Genomic DNA, 26,429 nt, shown 5'->3' with positions numbered 1-26,429 from the left:
TTGTTTGCAGGAAATATTTTTTTTCAAATATTAAAATATTATTCTTCAATACATTTTCAAGTAGGTCTTCATATGTGCTAATCTTCTGTTGAGGCACATCCTTATCATGTAAATATTCCACAAACCATAAGAAGCCTGTGTCATGGGGAATTGCAGTGTAGAAATCACGGACATCAGTGATATCAAACACTAATGAGATCTATAGTGGATGCCCAGGGGTCCATTACTTATCCTATAGCTACATTTGTAGATGAAAAATTAAAACACTTTGTTGTACAGGAGCCCCAGATTTATAAGGACTCCTGGGATTTTTTTGTCTAAGATCAGCAGTCTTAGTTTCAGTGTTAATGTAGTATTTGTTTATCATTGTTCCATGGTTTGTTAAAGTTTACTCATGAATTTAATTATTCAAACGTAGCTTATATTGATATTAGGCTTTGTAAAGACAGATATAATAAGAACTATAATCTCAAATTTGTCATAAAACAACTTTCTCAAAGGCATACCTCCATTATACCAGCACCCACCATGATAGCCAGGAACTGGGTATGGTGGTGGATCAGTTTTTAAGGGCAGCCTAGATAGTTTCTGATTTTGAGAATGTTTTAGATGAGTGTGAAACTATAAAGAACATGGCAAGAGGTTATCCTACCTCATTTATTAATAAATTAATGTATGAGTTTATTAATAAAAGGGAAACTGTTTTTTATCCCATTATTGAATTCTGATAAGAAAAATTTTTTTACCAGTGAACAAACAGTTGTTACTTGTGTTGACCCAATTTGCTTTGGCCCTATGGTTAGAGTGACTATAGGGCATGATTTTACACATACTAAGCATATAATGTTTTGGGACTCGTTGATTAGCCCATATAGCATTGACAGTTTTATTATTAAGAACATTTTAATAAAAAAACTGGGTCATCTTAAAGGATGACAGGCTGATGGGGCAAAAGCTGGGTGAGAAGCCAAACGTCATTTTTAGAAGGAGATGTAGTTTAAGAACAGTTTTGGAAAAACTAAACACCAATAACTGTAACACCATATGTAAGAGAGCAAGAATGAGTAAATGTGGGTATTGCTCCTTGGCTGGTGAAACATTTAAGATTAATAAAATAAAGCTTAATCATACTATTGTCAAACATCTGGTGTAGTCTGTGCTGCATTATATCAGCATTGTCCTGGCTATTATATCAAAAGAGAATTAGCATAAACTAAAGGAGAGAATGTGAACACACCAATGACATTAAGAAGAACAAAGAAAATAATGCCTTAGCTAGACACATCATTGAATATCCAGGACACTTGTTTACATTCTTTATTATTGATAAGTTGAATGTTAGGGAATGGTGGGGGGGGGGGGGCTTGGCCATCATTGCTAGAGAAATTTGAGTTTTATTGGGAATTTCATCTAAATGCAAATATTTAGCCAGACTTGAAAGACCACATTTACATTAATTGCCATTTAAAAAGGCATTGGAAAGATGATTAATAAAAAAAAAAAAAAAAAAAAAACAAGAAACTTCACAATGTGGAGGGAGTGATGTCCACTTCCTAAATTATATTATGCACTTAGTTTACTTAATAAAAATTAAACTGTAAAATATAATTGTAAAATATGTGCTGCAAAATAATGAAATAGAAAATAGTAGGTAATCTACATTTTAGTTAAAAAATGAAATGTCCTTTATTGGAAATCCTTTATTGAAAAACAAAACATGATTAATAAGGGTTCATCGGTTATGATCTTATACAAACGTTCCATCATTTATGTTTACTCACTTAGGGAATGTATAATCTCTTTTGTCATTATTCTGAAAAACTGTCATTGTTTATTGCTGGGTCCATTATACTTTGGCTAGAGATTTTTAAAACTAAAGATGTTGGAAGGATATTTAATATGGGCTAAGTTGTTTATGTTTATACATAAAAACATTTCACCATTTATGTACAATACGAAAATAAAAGCTACACCAGAGCAACGGAGCAGCGACCCAGCAATCGCAATGGAAATATAATAAAAACAAATTGTAGTCACTACCATGCGCTGGGTCAAATGGCTTAGTAGATTCAAATTAAAAGTTCCACAATGAAGGCAATCTTAAATATCAGCTGTAAAAACCACCAAGAACTGCAAAAAATAGAAGTCAAGCAGTTTAATAACAAAAACTGTTAGCGCTTTCACCCGTAGGCTTCTTCAGACAGTATAAAGCATAAAATACATTCTCAATTTAAATACATGAATAATGTTAGCGATAGGTCAAAAAGCGATCACATGTTGAGAAGCAATACAGCATAGTTGAAAACACAAAGTTATATACAATACATCTGATACGGCATTCAAGCGCTACCCATAAACCCATTAAAACACCATGCAAAATGCACTAAATGCAAATACTACATAGTAAAACCACAATAAATAAAACATCTGTATTAAAAACTCATACAATATAAATATAAATATACATACATTAATGAATAAAAAAGCGGCTGTATAATTCATCCCCACATTACACTATGGTCTATAGCATCTCCTCTTCTTAAGTGCAGGGACTATATTCACCTTTTCATTCCCTGGGCTGTATGCAAGTATTTGCATTTAGCGCATTTTGCATGGTGTTTTGATGGGTTTATGGGTAGCACTTGAATGCCGTATCAGATGTATTGTATATAACTTTGTGTTTTCAACTATGCTGTATTGCTTCTCAACATGTGATCGCTTTTTGACCTATCGCTAACATTATTCATGTATTTAAATTGAGAATGTATTTTATGCTTTATACTGTCTGAAGAAGCCTACGGGTGAAAGCGCTAACAGTTTTTGTTATTAAACTGCTTGACTTCTATTTTTTGCAGTTCTTGGTGGTTTTTACAGCTGATATTTAAGATTGATTTCACCATCACACAAAAATGTATTAAAATATGTTAAAAAATAATACTAATTCCAGTGATTTATTTACTTAGGAACCCTTCTTTTCCTAAGCAAGGGCTTGATTGTAGCACGTTCATTGAGACCCCTGCCCCTATCAGCTCTCAGAATAATCATCCAGTTATTCTCCTTATATTCAGTATGGTTGCGAATGTCACCTGCTCTAACAGTGGGCTTAATAATATCTATAACTCTAAATTTGAAATAATGTCCTTTTCCACAACTCATTACATGCTTCGACAAGGCATTATAATCAACACCCCTACATATACTATAAACGTGTTCCCTCATACGTTCTCTCAGCGATCTATTCGTCTTGCCCACGTAAAAAGACATGCATGACACACACTCTGCTGGTCCTACAATTAGCATTCACCTTAAATCTGAACCTTCTCCTTAAATCAGATGGTCAAAAGAGTCAGACATATTAATGAGTCCACAAAAGTTACACTTCCCACATGGCTGTGTAACACCAGCCTCTACTAAATCACTGGAGAAATCCTTATTGCTACATAATACCCTTTTCAAGTTCTTCGTATTCCTATAAAGGAAAGATGGATTGTCAACAACAATACCACTGATCTCTGGATCTACCTGTAAGATAGGCCAATTCAGCTTAAAAATATCCCTTAATGCTCTATGATCCCTAGTAAAAAACAGGGGTATTTTAACTCGCCTTTGTAAATTCGAATGGTTACTCATTGGGCCTTCCGCTCCCGGGCCATAATATGGTGCTGCTGTCCCTCGTCTAAGATGTTTTAAATCAGACCAACATCTGGAGATTTCAGTCTGACCATACCCTCTCTGTAATAGTCTTTGTTGGTGACAATCCATATGTATCGTAACGTATGAGGGAACACGTTTATAGTATACATAGGGGTGTTGATTATAATGCCTTGTCGAAGCATGTAATGAGTTGTGGAAAAGGACATTATTTCACATTTAGAGTTATAGATATTATTAAGCCCACTGTTAGAGCAGGTGACATTCGCAACCATACTGAATATAAGGAGAATAACTGGATGATTATTCTGAGAGCTGATAAGGGCAGGGGGTCTCAATGAACGTGCCACAATCAGGCCCTTGCTTAGGAAAAGAAGGGTTCCTAAGTAAATAAATCACTGAAATTAGTATTATTTTTTAACATATTTTTAATACATTTTTGTAGTTTTATTTTTAGGGAAATGCTTTGTTACTTTTTTATTTTAGATATATATATATATATATATATATATATATATATATATATATATTCATTATATCCTATGATGTTTTATCATAATGTCCTTTAGAATGGTTGTATTGTGTCTTTAAGGATGCATTTCTGATGATGTACCTTTAGTTAACTGTTGCTGTTTTATAATTGGAGATTTTGAATTTATTATTTGTGCATATATAGTTGTCTCATTAGTTGTTTTTAAAAGGTCTGAAGAAGCAATTCCTTGCGAAAGCTCTTACCTCTTATTTTGGACATAATACATGTTTTTATTATGAATTCTTGCAGTTTATGTCACTTTGGTCGCTCCTTTACTTAAGTATTTCTCTAATTTTTTTATTGTTATTAGCGAGTGACGGGACGTTTATCCAGTGGGTTATCGTTTGTTTTACAAAATGAATGATGCCACTTCTCATAATGATAGCAACAAATCACATATCCACTAACTGAATTAAACATAAATGGTGAAATAATGTTATGTATAAACATAAATAATTTAACCCATATTAAACATCCTCACAACATCTTTAGTTTTAAAAATGTGTAGTCAAAGCATAATGGACCCAGCAGTAAACAATGACAGTTTTTTCATAATAATAACAAGAGATCACAAATTCCTTAAATAAGTAAACATAAATGATGGAACTTTTATATAAAATCATAACTGATGAACCTTTGTTAATCATTTTTCTAAAACATTTAGTTTTAAAAGACAGTTAATGGAAATGTGGTCGTTCAAGCCCGGACAAATATTTGTATTTAAATGGAGTTGCCAGTAAAACTCATATTTCTCTAGCAACAATGGCTAAGGGCCTCCCTGTTCATTAACATTCAATTTTTCAATAATAAAGAATTTAAACAAGTGTCCTGGATATTTAATGATGTGTCTATCTAAGGCATTATTTTCTTTTTTTCTTTTTAATGTCATTTGTGTGTTCACATATTGTCTCCTTTAGTTTATGCTAATTTTTTCTGATGTAATAGCCAGAACAATGCTGATGTAATGCAGCATAGACTACATCAGTTGTTTGACAATTGTATTGACCCTTAATTCTTCTTCTTCTTTTGGCTTTACCCAGTTAGGGGCTGCCACAGAGGATCACCTGTCTGCTCGTGATTGGCTGGAGAGTTTTACGGTGTCGAGTTGCCAGCCTGGCGCTCAACCTTCTACGGAAGGCACACATACACACGCACTCACACCTAGGGCCAATTGAGAGTGTCCAATCCACCTGCAGCATGTCTTTGGGATGTGGGCGGAAACCAGAGCAGCCGGAGGAAACCGGCGCGGCCACAGTGAGGACATGCAGACTCCGCACAGAAGGCACCCCAGCCGAGGATTGAACAGGAGAACCTCTTGCTGTGAGGCGACAATGCTAACTGCTGCACCACCATGGCCGCCCTTAATATTAAGCTTTATTTTATTAATCTTAAATGTTTTACCAGCCAAGATATAGGAACAGAATGAGCAATGCCCACAAGGGTCTAGGGAACTACTAAAGGGGCGGTGAATACCGCACAACGTGGCTGGGCTAATATATGCCTTCGGGCAGATAGCCCAGTACCAACCTATGAACCTATTTACCCATTCTTGCTCTCTTACATATGGTGTTACAGTTGTTGGTGTTTAGTTTTTCCACAATTGCTTGTAAATTACATCCCCTTTTAAACATGACATTTGGCTTCTCACCCAGCTTTTCCCCCACCAGCCTGTCATCCTTTAAGATGACCTAGTTGTTTACTAAAATGTTTTTAATAATAAAACTGTCAATGCTATATAGATTACTCAATGAGTCCCTAAACATCATATGCTTACTATGTGCAAAATCATGCCCTTCAGTCATTCTAACCAGAGAGTCAAAGCAAATTTGGTCAACACAAGTAACAACTGTTTGTTCACTGGTTAAATTTTTGTTCTCATCAGAATTCAACAATGGGATATAAAAAACAGTTTCCTTTTTATTAGTAACCTCGTACATTCATTTATTAATAAATGAGGTGGGATCATCTTTTGCCAGAAACATATTCTTTATAGCTTCACACTCATCCAAAAAGTTCTCAAAATCAGAAACCATCCAGGTGCCCTTACAAACTGACCCTTCACCACAGCCCGTTTCTGGCTATGAGGTGGGGTCTGGTACAGTATTTCCCTCCCAGGCGATAAATATATCGTCCATGAATCATGTGCAGTTTACAAAATTTAATGTAATCAGATGTAAATAAATACATTTTCTGCCATTGGACCATCACAGTGTTTGCTAACAAGCCCCCATGAGGTGACCCCATAGGAGCTCTTGTTGTTTGCAGGAAATATTTTTTTTCAAACATTAAAATATTATTCTTCAATACATTTTCAAGTAGGTCTTCATATGTGCTAATCTTCTGTTGAGGCACATCCTTATCATGTAAATATTCCACAAACCATAAGAAGCCTGTGTCATGGGGAATTGCAGTGTAGAAATCACGGACATCAGTGATATCAAACACTAATGAGATCTATAGTGGATGCCCAGGGGTCCATTACTTATCCTATAGCTACATTTGTAGATGAAAAATTAAAACACTTTGTTGTACAGGAGCCCCAGATTTATAAGGACTCCTGGGATTTTTTTGTCTAAGATCAGCAGTCTTAGTTTCAGTGTTAATGTAGTATTTGTTTATCATTGTTCCATGGTTTGTTAAAGTTTACTCATGAATTTAATTATTCAAACGTAGCTTATATTGATATTAGGCTTTGTAAAGACAGATATAATAAGAACTATAATCTCAAATTTGTCATAAAACAACTTTCTCAAAGGCATACCTCCATTATACCAGCACCCACCATGATAGCCAGGAACTGGGTATGGTGGTGGATCAGTTTTTAAGGGCAGCCTAGATAGTTTCTGATTTTGAGAATGTTTTAGATGAGTGTGAAACTATAAAGAACATGGCAAGAGGTTATCCTACCTCATTTATTAATAAATTAATGTATGAGTTTATTAATAAAAGGGAAACTGTTTTTTATCCCATTATTGAATTCTGATAAGAAAAATTTTTTTACCAGTGAACAAACAGTTGTTACTTGTGTTGACCCAATTTGCTTTGGCCCTATGGTTAGAGTGACTATAGGGCATGATTTTACACATACTAAGCATATAATGTTTTGGGACTCGTTGATTAGCCCATATAGCATTGACAGTTTTATTATTAAGAACATTTTAATAAAAAAACTGGGTCATCTTAAAGGATGACAGGCTGATGGGGCAAAAGCTGGGTGAGAAGCCAAACGTCATTTTTAGAAGGAGATGTAATTTAAGAACAGTTTTGGAAAAACTAAACACCAATAACTGTAACACCATATGTAAGAGAGAAAGAATGATTAAATGTGGGTATTGCTCCTTGGCTGGTGAAACATTTAAGATTAATAAAATAAAGCTTAATCATACAATTGTCAAACATCTGGTGTAGTCTGTGCTGCATTATATCAGCATTGTCCTGGCTATTATATCAAAAGAGAATTAGCATAAACTAAAGGAGAGAATGTGAACACACCCATGACATTAAGAAGAACAAAGAAAATAATGCCTTAGCTAGACACATCATTGAATATCCAGGACACTTGTTTACATTCTTTATTATTGATAAATTGAATGTTAGGGAATGGTGGTGGTGGGGGGGGGGGCTTGGCCATCATTGCTAGAGAAATTTGAGTTTTATTGGGAATTTCATCTAAATGCAAATATTTAGCCAGACTTGAAAGACCACATTTACATTAATTGCCATTTAAAAAGGCATTGGAAAGATGATTAATAAAATAAAAAAAAAAAAAAACAAGAAACTTCACAATGTGGAGGGAGTGATGTCCACTTCCTAAATTATATTATGCACTTAGTTTACTTAATAAAAATTAAACTGTAAAATATAATTGTAAAATATGTGCTGCAAAATAATGAAATAGAAAATAGTAGGTAATCTACATTTTAGTTAAAAAATGAAATGTCCTTTATTGGAAATCCTTTATTGAAAAACAAAACATGATTAATAAGGGTTCATCGGTTATGATCTTATACAAACGTTCCATCATTTATGTTTACTCACTTAGGGAATGTATAATCTCTTTTGTCATTATTCTGAAAAACTGTCATTGTTTATTGCTGGGTCCATTATACTTTGGCTAGAGATTTTTAAAACTAAAGATGTTGGAAGGATATTTAATATGGGCTAAGTTGTTTATGTTTATACATAAAAACATTTCACCATTTATGTACAATACGAAAATAAAAGCTACACCAGAGCAACGGAGCAGCGACCCAGCAATCGCAATGGAAATAAAATAAAAACAAATTGTAGTCACTACCATGCGCTGGGTCAAATGGCTTAGTAGATTCAAATTAAAAGTTCCACAATGAAGGCGATCTTAAGTATCAGCTGTAAAAACCACCAAAAACTGCAAAAAATAAAAGTCAAGCAGTTTAATAACAAAAACTGTTAGCGCTTTCACCCGTAGGCTTCTTCAGACAGTATAAAGCATAAAATACATTCTCAGTTTAAATACATGAATAATGTTAGCGATAGGTCAAAAAGCGATCACATGTTGAGAAGCAATACAGCATAGTTGAAAACACAAAGTTATATACAATACATCTGATACGGCATTCAAGCGCTAACCATAAACCCATTAAAACACCATGCAAAATGCACTAAATGCAAATACTGCATAGTAAAACCACAATAAATAAGACATCTGCATTAAAAACTCATACAATATAAATATAAATATACATACATTAATGAATAAAAAAGCGGCTGTGTAATTCATCCCCACATTACACTATGGTCTATAGCATCTCCTCTTCTTAAGTGCAGGGGCTATATTCACCTTTTCATTCCCTGGGCTGTATGCAAGTATTTGCATTTAGCGCATTTTGCATGGTGTTTTAATGGGTTTATGGGTAGCACTTGAATGCCGTTTCAGATGTATTGTATATAACTTTGTGTTTTCAACTATGCTGTATTGCTTCTCAACATGTGATCGCTTTTTGACCTATCGCTAACATTATTCATGTATTTAAATTGAGAATGTATTTTATGCTTTATACTGTCTGAAGAAGCCTACGGGTGAAAGCGCTAACAGTTTTTGTTATTAAACTGCTTGACTTCTATTTTTTGCAGTTCTTGGTGGTTTTTACAGCTGATATTTAAGATTGATTTCACCATTTATGTTTAATTAATTTAATGAATGTATGATTTGTTGTTATCATTATGAAAACTGTCATCATTCATTTTTGGATTCATTATATTTTGGCTGTGAGACTACTTACGTTTTTAGAAACTATGCTTTTAAGGAGCTGTTATTAACTTTAGGTATTCTTAAGTATTTTTCATAATTTATGTTTAAAATAAATACATATTTTGAAGTAATGTATTTGTTTCTAAAAGGGTTCATATTTTAACATAGTGTGAATCCTATTTACTTACAAGATCACCTAGTGTAGTTTAAAAAAGATATGATTTGTTTCTGATAAGGGCTTGACTCTTAATGTTTAGTATGCTTGGATTTTTAAAGTGACCAAGTGATTGGCTATATAAAATAGTTCTGGAATAATGTAGGTAGATTGTGAGTGATGCAGATGGGGGCTTGTTGATCATGCGATTACTTGTTTGTTTTATTTAAATTTCATTGATTTTTAAATCTGTTTTTCTGATGAAGTTTTATATTTCAATAAAATGAAAGCCCTAAATTATATCTGCTCTTGTGTATTTTCAAATAATCGATTTTGAGTTCAGTTGGAGTCTGTGTGGCCTGGTAATGTTTTAAAGTTGCTTAGTTATTTTTTGTTTTTCCAAATTGTAGAAGAGGCCAGGAGACCCACTACTTGAAAATCTTACATAGCTAAATAGAAAAGGTTTTCTGATTGGTGCCACAAGCATAGTCAGGACCCATTTTTATCACATGTTCAGGCAGTACTGCAATATTTCTGTGAACTACTTTAATCAGGTTTGGCCTACTCTTCTACAAAAGCTCATCTGTCAGCTATCAATGCCTGCCTCCCTGTTAGCCCTCCACTTTTGGTTAGGGTGGAGGTCACGCTTTTCCTCAGGGGAGTCTTGCATGTAAATCCACTAAGGAATCCAGTCTCCTCCCCCTTGGGATCTTAACTCTGTGTTAGAAAAGCTTACACTGCCTCCTTTTGATCAGCATTTTCTGCTTCTCTAGAATTCTGTACTTGGAAAACTATTCTTCTATTGGCTGTTGCTTCTGCTAGGAGAGTTTCTAAATTACATGTTCTCATGGTCATTTCTCCAGCAGCACAGTGGCAGAGTGGATAGTGTTGTCTCCTCCCAGCAAGAGGTTCCCTGGTTTGGTTTAATCCTGATATAATTATTAAACAGGCCGATAAGGGTGGGGCGATTGTAATTTTAAACAAGACTTTGTATTTTGATTGTATCTATAATTTTTTATCTGATGAACATGTATTTAAAAAGATTAGCTCAGATGAACTTTTTTGGTATTAGACACAGAGTAAATGCTGCTATTTATGACTTGCAAATGTCAGATGATATTGATTTAGATCTGTTTATTTTTTTAACAGTCTCAAATCCTGTTACTCCATTTCTGTATGGTCTCCCCAAGATACATAAAAATGTCCAGATACCACCAATGAGCCCCATTGTCTCAGGTAGGGGGCGGGTCACAGAACCCGTCTGTATATTTGGAGCATGTGCTTAGTCCATATTTGGTTTTGATTAAAAGTTGCATTAAAGACACTGGCGATTTTCTTAATAAGCTATATAAATGGTTTGAAGTTAGTAGAAATGTTGATTTTTATTTTGTAACTTTAGATGTAGTATCTTTGCTTACTGTTATACCCAACTCATTTGGTGTAGAAGCTATTAGACAGTTCCTATGTCACTCCTCAGACTTAACAGCTAGGAATATTGAAACCATCAGTTATTTACTGGAGATAGTATTGGAGAATAATGTATTGTTAGTTGATGAACAGATACATCATCACCAGTTTGGAATTACCATGGGAACATCAGTAGCCAATACTTATACTAATTTAGTTTTGAATTGTTGGGGGAGTCAGTTTGTGTTGAATGATAGTAACATTTTTGTTAAGTATATTCCTTTTTCATATGTTTTGTGGCTGATTTTTTTTTTAATATGGACAGGCAATCATGACAAATTAGGAATGTTCATAGATAATTTGAATAGTACTACTGATTTTTTGAGGTTTAAGCAAAATTATTCTTAAGATAAAATAAATTTTCTTGATATCACTCTAAGTAAAGTTAATTGTTTAATACACACTAGTGTCTTTTAAAAGGAAGTGCAAGCTAACAGATTTTACAGACTACTAGCATGCACCCAAGACATGTATTTAAGGGTATAGTAACTAGTCAGTATTTAAGAGTAAGTAGATTGAACACAGATGAACGTGTCTATCATGAACAAATTGAGGATATGTCCGCAGAGTTTCGAACTAGATGTTATCAAGAAACGCTTTTAGAAAATGTGAAATCCTATGTAAATAATGAAAGGGAAGGGCTAGTTAAACCCTATTTTAGGCAAGATGGATATTCTAGTAATTTTAAGAGGCATCGATCCAATAATGATGTGTTGAGATATGTTACAAATAATAATGTGAGGACTAAACAAGTATTAGATATTACTATGAATAACTGGACAATTTTAAGAGCTCATCCTGAATTAGCCAGTATTATAGGACTGATGCCACACTTTTCTTTTAAGAAACAAAAGAATTTTAAACAAAAATTGTGCTATAAGGAAATTAATACTGTTAAGAGGAGTAAGAAATTGTGTACTGTGTGAGTTGCCACTTCTTCTTTTGGTCCCTGGTTTGATTCTCAGCTGGGTTGCCTTTTATGTAGAGTCTGCGTGTCCTACCTGTGAGTTTCCTCCAGGTGCTCCATTTTCCTCCCACATTCTAAAGACGTGCAGTGGGTGGGCTGGACACTCTGAATTGGCTACAGGTGTGAGTGTGTGTGTGAGTGTGTGTGCGAGTGTGTAGTATGGAAGAATTACCAAGGCAGGACTTGCTACCTGGCAGTATAAACCGTGACTCTAGATGATTGTCACTGTTGAAGTGACACTATGACCCCATGTGCAAAAATGGGAAAAAGCAGTTGTGGATGATTGAATGGCTATTCCCCCCTTTCTTATTTTTTACAATGACAAGGTAACTGTCAGGGCTAATCCTTCTTCATGCCTAATGTAGTGAACGAGCTGTCCCTCAGTCAGGCCATCCATTTTCCAACCTTCTTTACCAATCCACAAAATAGGGGGAAAACAATCTTGCATTCCCTGGACGTTCACAGGCAACTCAGATTTATCTGTACAATTAAATCCTTCAGAAAGACTGAGCAGCTTGTTGGCTGGCCCGGCTTAAGGCTCATAAATGATGCAGTCTCCAAACAGACTATTTCAACTTGTATTTCTATGGCTATCTCTTTCTGCTACTTGAACTGTGGTAAAACCTTGCCTTCTTGCCCTAAAGCACTTTCCAGTAGAGCAGTGGCTTTCTCGGGGGCCATTCACAAAGGAATAAACTCTGGCTTTATCTAAGAGGCTGACACTTTGTCCTCTGTACATACCTTTACCAAACACTACAAAATCAATGCTTTGTCCAAGTCAGGGCAGCCTTTGCTTGATCAATTCTGTATGGTCTGCTGGACAGCTCTTCTACTCAGTAGCTGACCACTCATCTTTCTTTCTTCAGCTCTGGGACTCACCCATATGTTAGGAATATTGCAACATTGATTTCAGTTAGAGCATAGTACAGTTGTGTAAAAACTTACCATGACAGTAAATGTCCTACTGATCACTGTTGCAGCATTCCATCCCACCCTTCATCCTTTCTTCTCTACCTCATTTCAACCTTCATACTCCTCACCCCTTTGCTCTAACCTGTATTCTGGTACATGGGAATGGGGAGTTTTCTTACCTATTCGAGCTGCAACCCCTCATATCTGACCAGTCTCCTCTCACACTAGTCTTCAGGCCGCTGGATGGAGATAGTCTGAGGATCCATGCTTGTATGTCCATGTATCTACACCAGCAATACACCGATGCATACGAGATGAGGTTGTGCATTAGATGTAAGACCTAGGGAAGATAAAGCTTTGATACTCTAGGTGGATGTCAGCAGTGGCAACCCGTATGTCAGGAGTAGTGCAGCAGTGATCAGTAGGACATCTTCTACAGTAATTTCTTACACAATGTGTTTTTTAAGTGGATTATAACTTCTTGCCAGCATAATCCTTCTTCTTGGCCAGTAGCCCCTTACTACCGTGAATCTACTGTTAACTTTTTTCCTCTTCTATCACTATTGGAGATCCTCTAGCAATTAGTATAAGTACTCCCCTTTTCCTTTGTCACTGATTTTCTGCTGAATATCCCTCCTGAAATCCTTTCATTATAAACTTCACAAGCTCATTTCTTTTCTAATGTGTCTCCTGTAGAATTTCTATTTGCACTCTGCATTTCTTTCTGTAATTCAGTACTCTTTCCTTTTTATCTATACATGTGAGGCCATTCATGTTCCAAAATAATGTTTATGACCGCTTTTTTAAATGTACACTTCCAGTTTTTGTGTTACATGTACCCACTAATGTTTGGCAGGTTGATCTTTTATACAGTTGTTTCTTGTCATCTCCATTTGAACCTATGCTACATTTAACAAGACTTTATGTTTTATTGAAAACTCTCAAAACACACACACAGACACACACACACACACACACACACACACACACACACACACACACACACACACACACACACACACACACACATACACACACAGGCAAAACTTAACCTAAAATTAAAGTTATCCATGTAAAGATGCATTTTACAACTGGTGCTTCTACATACACTAACTGCTGTCTGTTCTTGCCTTATCTTTATTCCCCTCCCAGATGTGAAAAAACAGCCTATATGTTTTCAGAAAACATTAACTTTTAGCCTATAAAATTGCTCTGGCTTTTACTCAGCTTGTCACCATGGGAAACTAAGAATAACATTTGCATCTGCCTTTAGCTACAGACTTCTCAAACTGAACATTTATTTGCTCAAGGAAAACTTTTCATGATATTCAGTGTTCTCTTATTTACTTGCTTGTACAAAAAAAATGCTATTAGATTAAGCCAAGGACCTTAATCTAGACATTCACCTTTGCAAAAGTAAGAGAAAATGGAAGCATAACCTTCTGTCAAAATAACAGTTAGTTGATCCTGTAGTGATTGAATCCTAACTGTCTAAAACCAAAGCACAGATCCACAAATGACTGAAGAAAAAAACTGTTTTTTGCAGGGGGTCAAAACCCCCTGCTCCCCTGCATCCCTTGCTAATTATATATACTAAGTCCTAGATTGCACTACACTGCAGAATAGGGCATATTCCCTGGCCCCACTGTGCAGCAATCTGTACAAAGTCAGTAAATTTCAGTCCGCTGATGTTCAGTCAGCTGAACCGTCAGTACCAGAAGTTGATGACTTTCCATTTTGATGGAAAGTTGTGCTCCCAAGAAAACATATCAATTCTATATATATTTTAATTTGTGCAGTCTTACACCCCATCCATCCCCCACTTCAACAACCCAAGATTACAGAATATTAACTTAAACATACTTTTGTCCAGCCTTTTTTCTCTTTTTACATTGTAATGCGTACATTTCTTAAAACTAAAAAAGAAGAAGGAAAAAAAAAGCACTTGCTTACTTTAGTATCTTTATCACATGTAACAATAAAAAGAAGTTATGTTCTTACCACAACGTTCCATGTGAGTTGTTCATCTCGCCTTTGTTCTTATGTGTGGGAACGGAGCCGATCCATCGGCTCCGAGTCGGCCGCTTTCCAAGCTCATAATCTTTCAGTAGCTCCAGACACAGCACCTATCCCATGATGCTCTCTGACTAACCCTCAGATCTAGTTTGCTGAATCCAGCAACAAAGGAACAGCCTAACATACCCTAAATGTCAATATGTGTATATTTAAAAAAACATATATGTACAGTTAACCACAGGAAGAAAGTCTGGTAGAAGAAAAGGACAGTAGACAAACTCAACCAAACCAGACCTCCAGTCGTAACCGGTCTTCCAAGAACCCCGTGAGGGATGGAGGGTGGTAAATGTAAGAAAAAAGGCGAGATGAACAACTCACATGGAACGTTATGGTAAGAACATAACTTCTTTATGTGAAGTTGTTCAATCTCGCCGTTTGTTGTTACACGTGGCTAGCGTCCCAAGCACCCAAACCCTGGGTGGCTCACGGGAGTACATTCCTGAGAACAGTGGAACCAAAGGAAGATCTGTCCCTGGAGGCCCTGTCCACTTTGTAATGAGTGATAAATGTATGTGGTTTTGACCAAGTGGTGGCTGCACAAATGGTTTCCAAAGACAAACGAGCTGCGTGTGCTAGAGATGTGGATACTGCCCTAGTGTAATGAGCTTTCACCTTGTATTCTAAGGTCTGATTAGTTGAAGAGTATACAAACTTTATGCAATCTGATAACCATCTAGACAAGGTAACTTTAGATATAGCCCTTTTTTGTTATCAGCATAGGAAACAAAAAGCTGTTCAGATTTTCTAAAATCCTTTGTTCTGTCCAGGTAAAATCTCAACAGTCTGTGGATATCAAGTTTATGTAGCATATACTCCATTTTGTTAGAATGATGTCTGAAAAAAGTGGGCAACTCAATAGACTGATTCAGATTAGTCTCAGAGCAGACCTTCGGAAGAAAAGAGGGATTTGTCCTGAGAGGCACTCTATCATAAAAAAATACCAAGTAAGGGGGCCTAATAGAAAGAGCTTGAAGTTCAGAAACTCTACGAGCTGAAGTAATAGCCACCAAAAATAATGTTTTCCAAGATATGAACTTCAAAGGGCAAGAGGATGCAGGCTCAAAGGGGGGCAGCATCAGCTGAGATAATGTTAAATTTAGGTTCCATGTTGCATCTGGTTGTCTGATGGGTGGCCTTAGGTGATGAGTCCCTTTCAAAAAGGCTTTACATAATCTTTGTGACATAAGATTAGATCCTTCAATCCCCAAGTGAAAATTAGATATAGCTGCCAATTGAACTCTAACCATGCACCTTCCTGAAAAATCGTTGCGAGAAATTCCAGAACCATATCAAGAGGGGCAACATAGGGATCAATATCGCATTGAGAGGCCCAGTAAACAAAACGTTTCCCTTTTCTACTGTACAGTTTCCTAGTGGAGACTTTATGAGAGGAAACCAGAATATGTTGAACTTCGGAAGAAAGAGTATATGACCTGGCTAGGTTGGGAAGTGGAGCAGCCAAGCTGTCAGTTTGAGGGACTGAAGAGAGGGGTGAAGAACTCCTGACGAATGCGTCAGAAGGTCTGGCACTGAGTCCAGAAACCAAGGTTCTTCCAGTTGGTATTGATGAAGAAAGGGGAACCATATCTTCCGAGGCCAAAAAGGGGCTATCAGAATAATTGTCCTTCCCGAGCCCTTTGCTTACATCAAGAATCTGGGAATCAGTGGGGTTGGAGGAAAGGCATAAAGGAGACCTGAGGGCCAATCGTGCACAAGTGAATCCCTGGGACTGTCCCCCAGTGGAAGGTTGAGGGCAAAGTAGCTTCTGCATTTGGCATTCATCGGAGATGCAAAAAGGTCGCAGCAAGACTGGCCCCATCTGCGGAATATCCTTTCCGCCACCTTTTGTTTGAGGGACCACTCGTGGGGTAACAAAACCGCTCTGCTCAGTTTGTCCGCTATCATGTTGAATTTCCCCGGGATGTGCGTTGCTAATAGAAAGCACCCGGTAGACACAGCCCACTTCCAAATCTTCAAAGCTTCTCGGCATAAGGGGTAAGATTTGGTTCCCCCCTGTTTGTTGATGTACCAGACTACCAACATGTTTTCTATCTGAATCACAATCGTCCCCTGAGGTAGAGAGTCGAGAAAGTGCTGCAACGCTAAAAGCATTGCTCTCAACTCCAGGATGTTGATGTGCAAATGACATTCTATCTCTGACCAGGTGCCTTGGGCAGTCTTTCCCTGAAAAAGCCCCCCCCCCACCCTGTCAGGGAAGCATCCGTGGTCACCGTGGCTACTGGAGGGGGTAATATAAATGGTCGACCTACTGTCTCTTGGTGGCTGTTCAACCACCAGAGAAGGTCTCTTTTGCAAGCATCTGTCAGCAGAATCTTGAATGACATCGGAAGCTGTTGGTAGGACCACTGGGTGAAAAGCAACCATTGGAGTATCCGCATGTGCATCCAGCCCAGAGGTACTGCTATGAGGGAAGCTGCCATTGTGCCTAAGAGTTTTAACACCTGAGAAGCAGGTACTTTCTTTTCTTGTAACAAGCAAGACACCTGATTTCTTAGAGAGGTGACTCTTTCTAGAGCTAATTTGACCAGGGTGGTGGTGGTGTCTAGGTCTGCACCGATAAATGAGATATGCTGCGATGGTAGTAAAGCAGATTTTTCTAAATTTATGGTTATTCCTAACCGAGAACAGAGATTGATCGTATGATCCCTGGGCTGGATGAGTTGATGCCTGGTGGTGGTGTATAGAAGCCAGTCATTCAGATATGTAAACACCCGGAATCCTAGACACCTCAGGTGAGCCGTAACTAATGCCATACATTTGGTGAACACTCTGGGGGCTGTATTGAGGACAAAGGGCAGAGCTCGAAACTGGTAATGACTGGCCCCCAGCCGGAAACGCAGGTGATCTCTGGATGGTCTGGCCATTTTGATGTGGTAGTACGCATCCTTGAGATCTAAAGAGCACATCCAATCACCCGTTCCCAGGAACGGGAGTATCGATTGAAGCATGACCATCTGGAGCTTCTCCTTCTTTACAAATGTATTGAGTTTGCTGAGGTCTAAAATGGGCTTCCAGTCCCCTGTTTCTTTGGAACTAAAAAGAATCTGGAGTAAGTTCTGGATTCTATCTGGTCCGCCGGGACTGGCTGGATGACTCTTTTTTACTAGCAGGTTTTGGATTTCTGTGACTGCTTGATTCCTCAGACTGGGTGGAACATCTGGGATTCTTTTTGTGGATAACGGGGGTTCTACAAAGGGAATGAGGTAACCTCTGGTAACTATGTTTTGTACCCAAGAATCTGATGTAATTCCTAGCCAGGCATCTGGGTACAAAGCCAAGCGACCCCCGACTGCCTCCAGAGTAGGACAGTTGGGCCTCCACTCAGGAGCGCTGATAGGGCTTGCCAGGAAACTGCTCCCTGTCTCCCTGGTTCTGCGGACCCCCTCTGCCGCCAAAGCTGCGCCTTCCATTATTGCCCCCCTCCTCTGCCCCTGAAGGGGGGTTCACTACGTGTGTTCTGGAAAGCTCCTTGGGACTTCCGGAACCACATTTTTCCACCTCTTTGCCCTTTGGGGTATGGTCTAGTAGGCGTGGAAAAACTAACTCCTACGACAGGTAGAGTCTTTCCTTCCAGCTCACACCTAGTGAGGGTCTCCTTGACTTTAGGCCCAAACAATGAAGAGCCATCAAACGGGGTATTGACAAAGGAAGACTTGAAGGCTTCCGCAAAGGAGCACAAGCGCATCCAGGGCTGTCTCCGCAGAGCAATCGCTGAACCTGCAGCTCGACTCGATCCCTCGGCTGAATAGGAAATGAGCTGCATGGATGAGTTGACAGAATTAAGGGTAGAAAGCTGAGCTGTAACCTTTTCCGAAATAGCCTCATCTGTGTTACCCTTTAGAGTATCTCCGAATTCTTGAAGGAGATCTCGTTGAAGGCGAGTAAAATGGGTCAGGTAGTTAAGCGATCTCATGGCAAATGTCGCAGAACTAAAAATGTGTTTCCCGTATCTGTCTGTCGTCCTGGAATCCTTATTTGGAGGATGGACAGTAGAAGTCGTCTCTGACATCTCTTTCTTGGTGGCCGCCACCACCACCATGGCATCAGCAGGGGCTCCTTTGGTAAGGAACGATTTCTCTTGAGGGGCAGCGATGAATTTATTGGGCCTCCGAGGGGCTGGTTCCATGGTGTCAGGGGACTCCCACGCCCTTCGAGCGACCAGATCCATTAGTTCATCAAAGGGCAGAGTAACCCAGGAGGTGGAGGGCTGAGACTCAAAGGCCTTCAGGAGCACCGACTCATCCTCAGTAGGGCAAATGGACTGCCATTCGCCCCTCTGCTTAAGTATTTCTAAGATGTCCTCAAAGGAGACATCCTCTAAGTCGGTGTCTGATGTCAAGGATTCCTGAGGGGAATCCAAATGCCTCCTCTTGCAGAGTCTCTTTCTGGGAACTTCATCAGTGGGGGTAGCCGGTTGAAGTTTAAGTAGAGCAGGGGTCCCCCAAAAGGGATACCTGAGGCTCTGGGTCTCATCACTTAGTAGGTGCTTCAGACGAAGAGGCAGAACTCGGCATCTTCAGGGAGGAAGAGGAGAGACCTGTAGTGTGGGTCTGAACAGACAACACCCTCCTCATGGCATCAAGGCCCCGGACTCTCGGCCCAAGGAGGCCACCGGTTCCAAAGAAGATGGAGGCCTCGCAGATGGCGAGGCCGAGGGCTCCGAACCTGAGGACTCCGAACCTGAGGACGGAGCCAAGTTGACCTGCGCCGAAGCCCCGAGGGGAAGTGTCGGAACCGACACGTCGGTTCGACTCCCCCCCCCCCTGTAACCGATGAGAGAGTGTCGGATCGGAGACTCTTCGGACAGCATCGAAGAGGTCAGGGTGGGTGGAACCGAAGTCACTGGAACAAGACTCGGCTCCACAGGTTCCACAACCATCAGATCTTCCACCTCTGAAGGCCTGGTTAGGCTCGGAGGAGGAGTAGTCACAGGCAGTGGGGTGGGAACAGGGCTCGAACTCAGTTGGGGCGAAGCCGAGAGCAGTTTAGCCAATGCCGGCTTCTCCTAGAGCCCCTGCACCACACGGTCCTCATCAATATCTGACATCCTTGAAGATTGGGTCGAAGGGGCTGAAGAAGCTACAGACCTAAGTATTGGAGATTTTAAAGTGTCCAATATCAGCTCCAAAACCAAAGGTTGGCTCTGAATCATTGGTTCGGTACACGGTTCCAAAGACCTAGGAACCAGTGACTGCATCTTAACAGAGGTGCTCGGAGCCGAAGACTTAGGCTCTGAGGACACCCGAGATGATTTCGACCCTTTCGTAGACTTGGAGGTCTGGTCTGACTTGTCCAAAGCTTCTTTAAACTCAGGTGTTAAGAGACCTCGATCAATAAGTTTCCTACGCCTCTCTAACAGAACTCTGCCACTAAAAGAGTGGCAGATGGAACAATCCTCCTGCAAATGGAGAGGTTCCAAACAATAAACAAAAGAAATGTGGTTATCTGTTATTGACATCTTTTGGCCACAGTCACATCTTTTAAATCCAGACTTTTGCTTTTGGTCAGCCGTCATGTCCAAGAGAAAGCACAATTATCAGATCCCTGATAATATCAAGTACAATAGTACTATCCAATCACAAGAATAGAAACACAGAGAAAAAACAATTATCAGAGCCCTGATAATGTAAAGTACAATGGTACAATCCAATAATAATCAAATAACAGTTAACAATCTTGCCAAAAAAAGGGATAGGAGGAAAAATTAGATCCCTGCACAACTATAGCAAAGGATGAAACCAACTGAAGAGACAGCAAGGCCAAAGAGCAACTCGCTCCAATAAAACACACTAAAAGGGACAAAGCCCTAAAAAAACAATAGTATGACAAGGGATACTGGTAGAAAAACAGATATATCTAAATAAAAAGTAAACTTAATTGTAGAAATGCTTCTTAATAAACCTTCACTGGCTCGAGCACACCGAAGACCTGCGATCTGTTGCAGTGGCAAACTAGATCTGAGAGTTAGCATTATGGGATATGTGCTGTGTCTCGAGCTACTGAAAGATTTTGAGCTTGGAAAGCGGCCGACTCGGAGCTGATGGATCGGCTCCGTACCCACGTGTAAGAACAAACGGCGAGATTGAACCACTTTACATCTGGAGATACTTTATTTATAACGTGCAATTACAAATATTGTTAAGAACAAAAACATTTTTACTTACAGTACTTTCTGTTTTGCTGGTCATCCTGTTCACCTGCATCTGTCAACCCTGTACTCCAGTCCAAGGTACTCCTGATTCTTCTAGTGACCTCCTGTGCTTTCTTCCTGTCTCTCAAGCATTTTCCTTGAGAACATTGGATAAAGTTTCACTGGCTAAATCTCTCTGTGAGCCTTATCTTCAGAAGAATGAGAAGCAGAGTCCCCTTCTGTTTGATGGCTTACCCCTTGTTGGGCATACTTTTATATTTTGCCCTTAGCTTGTTCTGCATCAAAAAAATTACTTTGATCCTCCAGGAAAAGATATTCTGAAGGCAGCTGGATACAGCAGCTTGAATTTTGCCCTGCTTCTCAAAATTCCCTGATTGCTGGGATAAATATGCTTCTCTTCTGCCTGGTGTAAAGTGAATAATCATTATCCACAAAAACTCTACTGTCTCAGTTTTCACTAATTTGCCCTTCTGCCATAGTTTTTGTTAGGATCAAGTCTTTCTGCTGGCATAATTGCATCTTTACTAATGCAGGTCTTGACTGCTTTCTTATGGCCAGGTGTGGAGTATACACACAGTGTGCCCTTTCATTTGACAACTACTACGTGAAATACTCCAGTTATTTATTTATGCTTCCATAAATTAATACAGCCTGTGGTGCAGCAGAAAATCTCAGGTTTTCTCTACGTCCTATTCTCTAACTCCATCATTTTTTGAAACTGTTGTTCTTTAGTAGTCTTATACTGAGCCAGCCTTTTCTTCATTTCAACCTCTGATTTTTGCAGTTTTATCAGTTCATCTGAATAGCCGTTTAAAGCTTCTTCCATTTTTCCATCCTTTTCTTATTTGAGTTGATATACTCCTTCCATGTTTCATTTATTTTGATCAACTCTGTGCACATTTGACTTATGTTTTCCTGTAAATTACTGCAAGCCATGTCTTGTACCAGACCTGGAACATGAACTGCTTTTTGCTGAACAGGTGCAGGATTCTTCTCTGTGTTTCCTCTTCACCTTTTCTAGTCGATTTTCTTTCAGGCTCTCTAAGTTTCTTTGCTGGCATCCAGACAGTGCACATAGTAACCAGTAACTGCAGTTTACTAAAACAGGCAGAATTACTAGCCCCTATTTATTAGTTTCTTTTTTCCATACTGAGAGAATTAAATTTAAGTTGTTGATCTGTGTGTAGCCATCTTGCAAAACCCTTGTTCTCTGTTATTTCTGTCATGTTTTTAAACTCCATTTTCATTTTATCGTACTCCCTAGCTATCCCTTCTGTGTAAATGTCTATGTTCCCTAATAACTCTTGAATCATTTCCATTACCCATTCCTTAAATTCCTCTCTTTTTAACAAATAAGTAAAAAAAGTACTACTGTCTCATTTTTATTTCATTGTCTTGCATCTTTACCTTAGTCTTTAAAGGTGTTTCAAAGCTTTGAATTAAAAACTCATGCTCCTCTGAAAATTCTGTCCACTCTAGCCCAGTTATTGTACCTTGGAGAATAATATTAAGCTTATGTCTGACGTCCTGCTCGTAAATTCACATCTTTCTTTCCGTATATTCTCATATAATTGCAAAGTGAAAGAAATACCTAGGAGACTCACAGCACAGCTCTCTCACTTTATTTACAGAAAAATGTTTGGCAGTTTTGTCCATGTATTCATGAGATTTCATCAAAACATATAAAATGAATAAAAAGCATGCACTTTAAAACTTCCCAGTCCCATCACATGACTTAACATAGCCAGTCATATTGGGTCATTGAAAATCCATTAATACTGTCCCTTTACTTTAAAAACCATATGCTATAAAAACATCAACTATATCAATCCTTTTCATAAAAAGACTGAATTGAGGTTATAAATTATACATTGTATCATTAAAACATGGCTTTCCTGAAAAAGACATGCAATAAATGTTAAAATAAATAAATAAATTGCACCTAAAAATACTTGTACTCCCTAGACATGAATAAGTATCTAAAACCCACATGTATGCTATAAACCACATGGTAAGTCTATAAGATAGAATTACTCATTGACCCTTGTGGCACCCCACTGGTAACAGGTCTGCTGGTTATTGAGGAGTGACCCACTTTGATAGTGTGTGTCTGGTTTGTAAGCCATTTGGCAACCCATCTTACAACGAAGAGGTTTACATTCAGTTTGCTATTTTTTTTTGGTAATGCTTGACTATCGGATTGTGTCGAATGCCTTTGTCAAGTCGCGGTATACTGTGTGGACAGATTTGCCCTCATCACTGGCCTTGTTCACACTTTCAAAGAAATCCACCAGATTTAACAGGCAGGATCTGCCATTCATGAAGCTGAATTTGGTCGGATTCAGGGTTTGGAGTTCACCTCTATCTTTATTTATGAGGTCATCAATGATATGTTCTGTGGCCTTACAGATGAGACTGGTCAGGCTTATGGGTCTGTAATTCCTCAGGTCTGCTGCTAGGTCACCTTTGTGGAGAAGAATAACTGTAGCTGTTTTCCATTCCACAGGAACAAAGCCTGTGGTTAGGCTATGATTGAAAAGGGTATTTAGTGGTGATGCTAGTTCATGTTTTAGCCTGTTTAGAAGACAGCGTGGGATGTCATCTGGTCCTATAGAGGCTGTTTTTTTGCCATGGACAGGGCTTTGAGGACCTGCTCTTCAGATATGTAGGGTGGGGGTGGGGAGTTTGCGCAAAGGTTTGTTGTAAGTTAGTAGGAAATAAAGGAGTAAAATCTTTGCCAAACCTATCCACTAGTAGGTTTGCTGTCTCTGTGGGGTCAGTGTGTAAGACATCATTAGCCACTAGTTCTGCACATGGTTGGTTACATACGTAGCTGTAAAAGGCCTTATGGTTATCCTTGGCTGTGCTTGCTAATTTTCTCTCAAAGGAGCCCATGGAGGATTTGATAAGTAGTCTTATTTGCCTGTTGCAGCTGAGGAGGGCACTTTTCCATTGTTGGGGCCTTGCCTTTCTTTTCTTGGACAGCAACTTTTTGCATTTATTGTAAAGTTTGTTGATGCTGGATGTCCACCATGGCAGCTTGTTTTTACTTGAGGCTCTGGCTTTGATTCTTTCTGGTACAGCAGAGTTTATACATTTGTGCAAGTGATTGTACAGGGCTTTAATGTAAGCTTCGGTGTAGTTACTACTTCCAACTTGGTGTGAGGCTTAGAATTAATTATACCTTTACCTAGGAGGGTATAGTTTGCCTTGGTGAATTTTTTTAGTTTAATTTCACCCATTGTGAGTTCTGGTGTTAACCCCAGCTCAAAAGTGACTGATTTGTGATCAGTTTTAACTAATGAGGGTCCGACAGTTGCTGCAGTGCACCTGTTTGACATGTTGGTGAGGACCAGATCTGGAATGTTTGTTCTTCTTGTTGGGGTATGAACAATTTGTTCCAGGGCATTTGAATTAACAAAGTCAAGGAACTTTTGCACTAATGAGTTAGGGCTAGCATAGATTTCCCAGTTGATGGTGAGATAATTGAAATCCCCATAACCAGTATGTTCGGTGAAATTTGAATTGTCTCCAGTTTGGACAAATAGGCTTTGTGGGGATCGTGACCTGTGGAGGAGGATCTATAACTGGCTGTGACTTGAATGAGGGTCTTACCCACAATAACCTGGACCTGGAGTAACTCCATGGAGCTGTCCAGTCTAACTAGACGGGAGGTGAATTTATCTCTAATATAGATTAAAACACCACCTCCTTTGGTTTTCACATGTTCATTTTGCAGTCTAAAGGTGTGGAAGGTATGGCAGCCTTGCAAGGCTGGGATACTCTGTGAGGCCTTGAACCAGGTTTTTGTGACTACACAGACATCTACATCTTCCAGTGATAGAAGTGCTTCCAGCGAGTGCAGTTTTTGGTTTAAGCTCCTAGCATTTAACAGCATGACCCTGATTTTGTTCTGATTGGTTAATTTCACATCAGTAATGTTGCTTTCGAGGCCTTGCCTAAAAAAGGCACTATGGAGGAGGCAAGAGCCTTTGGCAGCAGCCGAAAGCCTAGAGGTGCTAGGTGAAAACCATCTCTGGCAAAGCAGTGAGATTTGTCGACCATTGTTTCCAAGGCTGACAGGAACTGCATATAAAGTTGCATTGAAAGAGTGGCAGTTATGTGTGATCCAAGTTTAACTTGTAAAAGTGTGAATGTTACTGTAATTATTTGATATCATTCCAATAATAACTTTTATATATGTAAAAAAGCTATATATTTATACTTTGTTTATAACATAGCATGGCTTTCAAGGTTGCTATTGCATGTCAAGTATACTCTCAGTGGCACACTGCTGGACCACTTTAAGAACCCAGAATGCAACTTAACATGCCTCTTTAGTGTAATTTGTTGCATCTTATATTATATTTAATAGCATATTACACAACTATGCCAAGATATCAGGAAGTGTGCCACCTAACATAAGTTTCATCATAATGATTAGCTTTTAATAAAATTAATAGTTTAACTTTGTAAACTTTAAATGAAAATAAGTAGCTTGAATTAAACATATTGCTAAAATAATCAAACTCTATTTTAAAAAGGGAACTAATAAGCATTTGAAGTAGGGAAATAAATAAATAAATGAATTGCCTTGTAAAAAGTAATATTCAACACCCATTCAGAAGTATTCAAGCACATCTTTAAATTAATAAGAATTCATCACCATGAAATACATTGATTTTTATTTTTCCTTTAGTTTTTACTGTTTTTGTTTTTTATTAACCAACCATCTCTTGTTGCATTTATCTTCAAGGATGCAGATGGATTCCAGTCCATTTCTTCTGTTGTTTCTAGGATTTTATTTTTATGGATAAAATCCATTGCATCTTCCAGGGTGCTAAAAATCTTCTTTCCTTCTGGAATGAGAATTCTTATTTTTGTTGGAAACAAGATTTGTGCTTTAATATTGTTTTTATTTAAGCTTTTAACAAGTGGCACACATGACTTTTCTCTTTGACATCACTAATGTTGAATAGTTATTGTCAAATTTTATAGTATTTTCTTTAATTTTAAGTGGATAATTAGTCTATGTTGTTTTTAAAACTAAATCCTTATCTTGACTTGAGAAAAATCTTATGATTACTGACCTAAGTGAAAGTGTTTTTTTTTTTTTTTTTTTTAAGATGAGTTGGAAAGTGATCTATGTGCCCATTACGATGCCAAAGGAAAAATCTTCAGGCAGGTTCAAAGTTTTAGGCAGCGAGGTATTAAGGAATTCAATCGTACTGTCTTCCTCTTCTTTTTCAAGAATTCCGTAAATCCTGA

At 38.4% G+C, this 26,429-nt stretch overlaps 1 protein-coding gene across 2 annotated transcripts in view; it reads left to right on the top strand.

Moving 5' to 3' along the window:
• Positions 1 to 26,429, top strand: part of EIPR1 (EARP complex and GARP complex interacting protein 1) — a 1,964,495-nt gene that overhangs the window by 685,795 nt on the left and 1,252,271 nt on the right. The window contains exon 4 of one of the 2 annotated variants that reach the window (XM_044070382.1): positions 10,717 to 10,803. The exons of the other annotated variant lie outside the window; for it this stretch is intronic. Within the exon in view, the coding sequence (XP_043926317.1) occupies positions 10,717 to 10,803 (87 nt within the window). The remainder of the gene's footprint in view (positions 1 to 10,716; positions 10,804 to 26,429) is intronic. 2 annotated transcript variants of the gene reach the window in all.

Source organism: Protopterus annectens, chromosome 1.part0, assembly GCF_019279795.1.
Source record: "Protopterus annectens isolate FY-2018-M chromosome 1.part0, PAN1.0, whole genome shotgun sequence".
Lineage (NCBI taxonomy): Eukaryota > Metazoa > Chordata > Ceratodontiformes > Protopteridae > Protopterus > Protopterus annectens.
The sequence above is the reverse complement of the archived record's forward strand: the minus strand, read 5'-3'. Positions and strand labels throughout refer to the sequence as shown.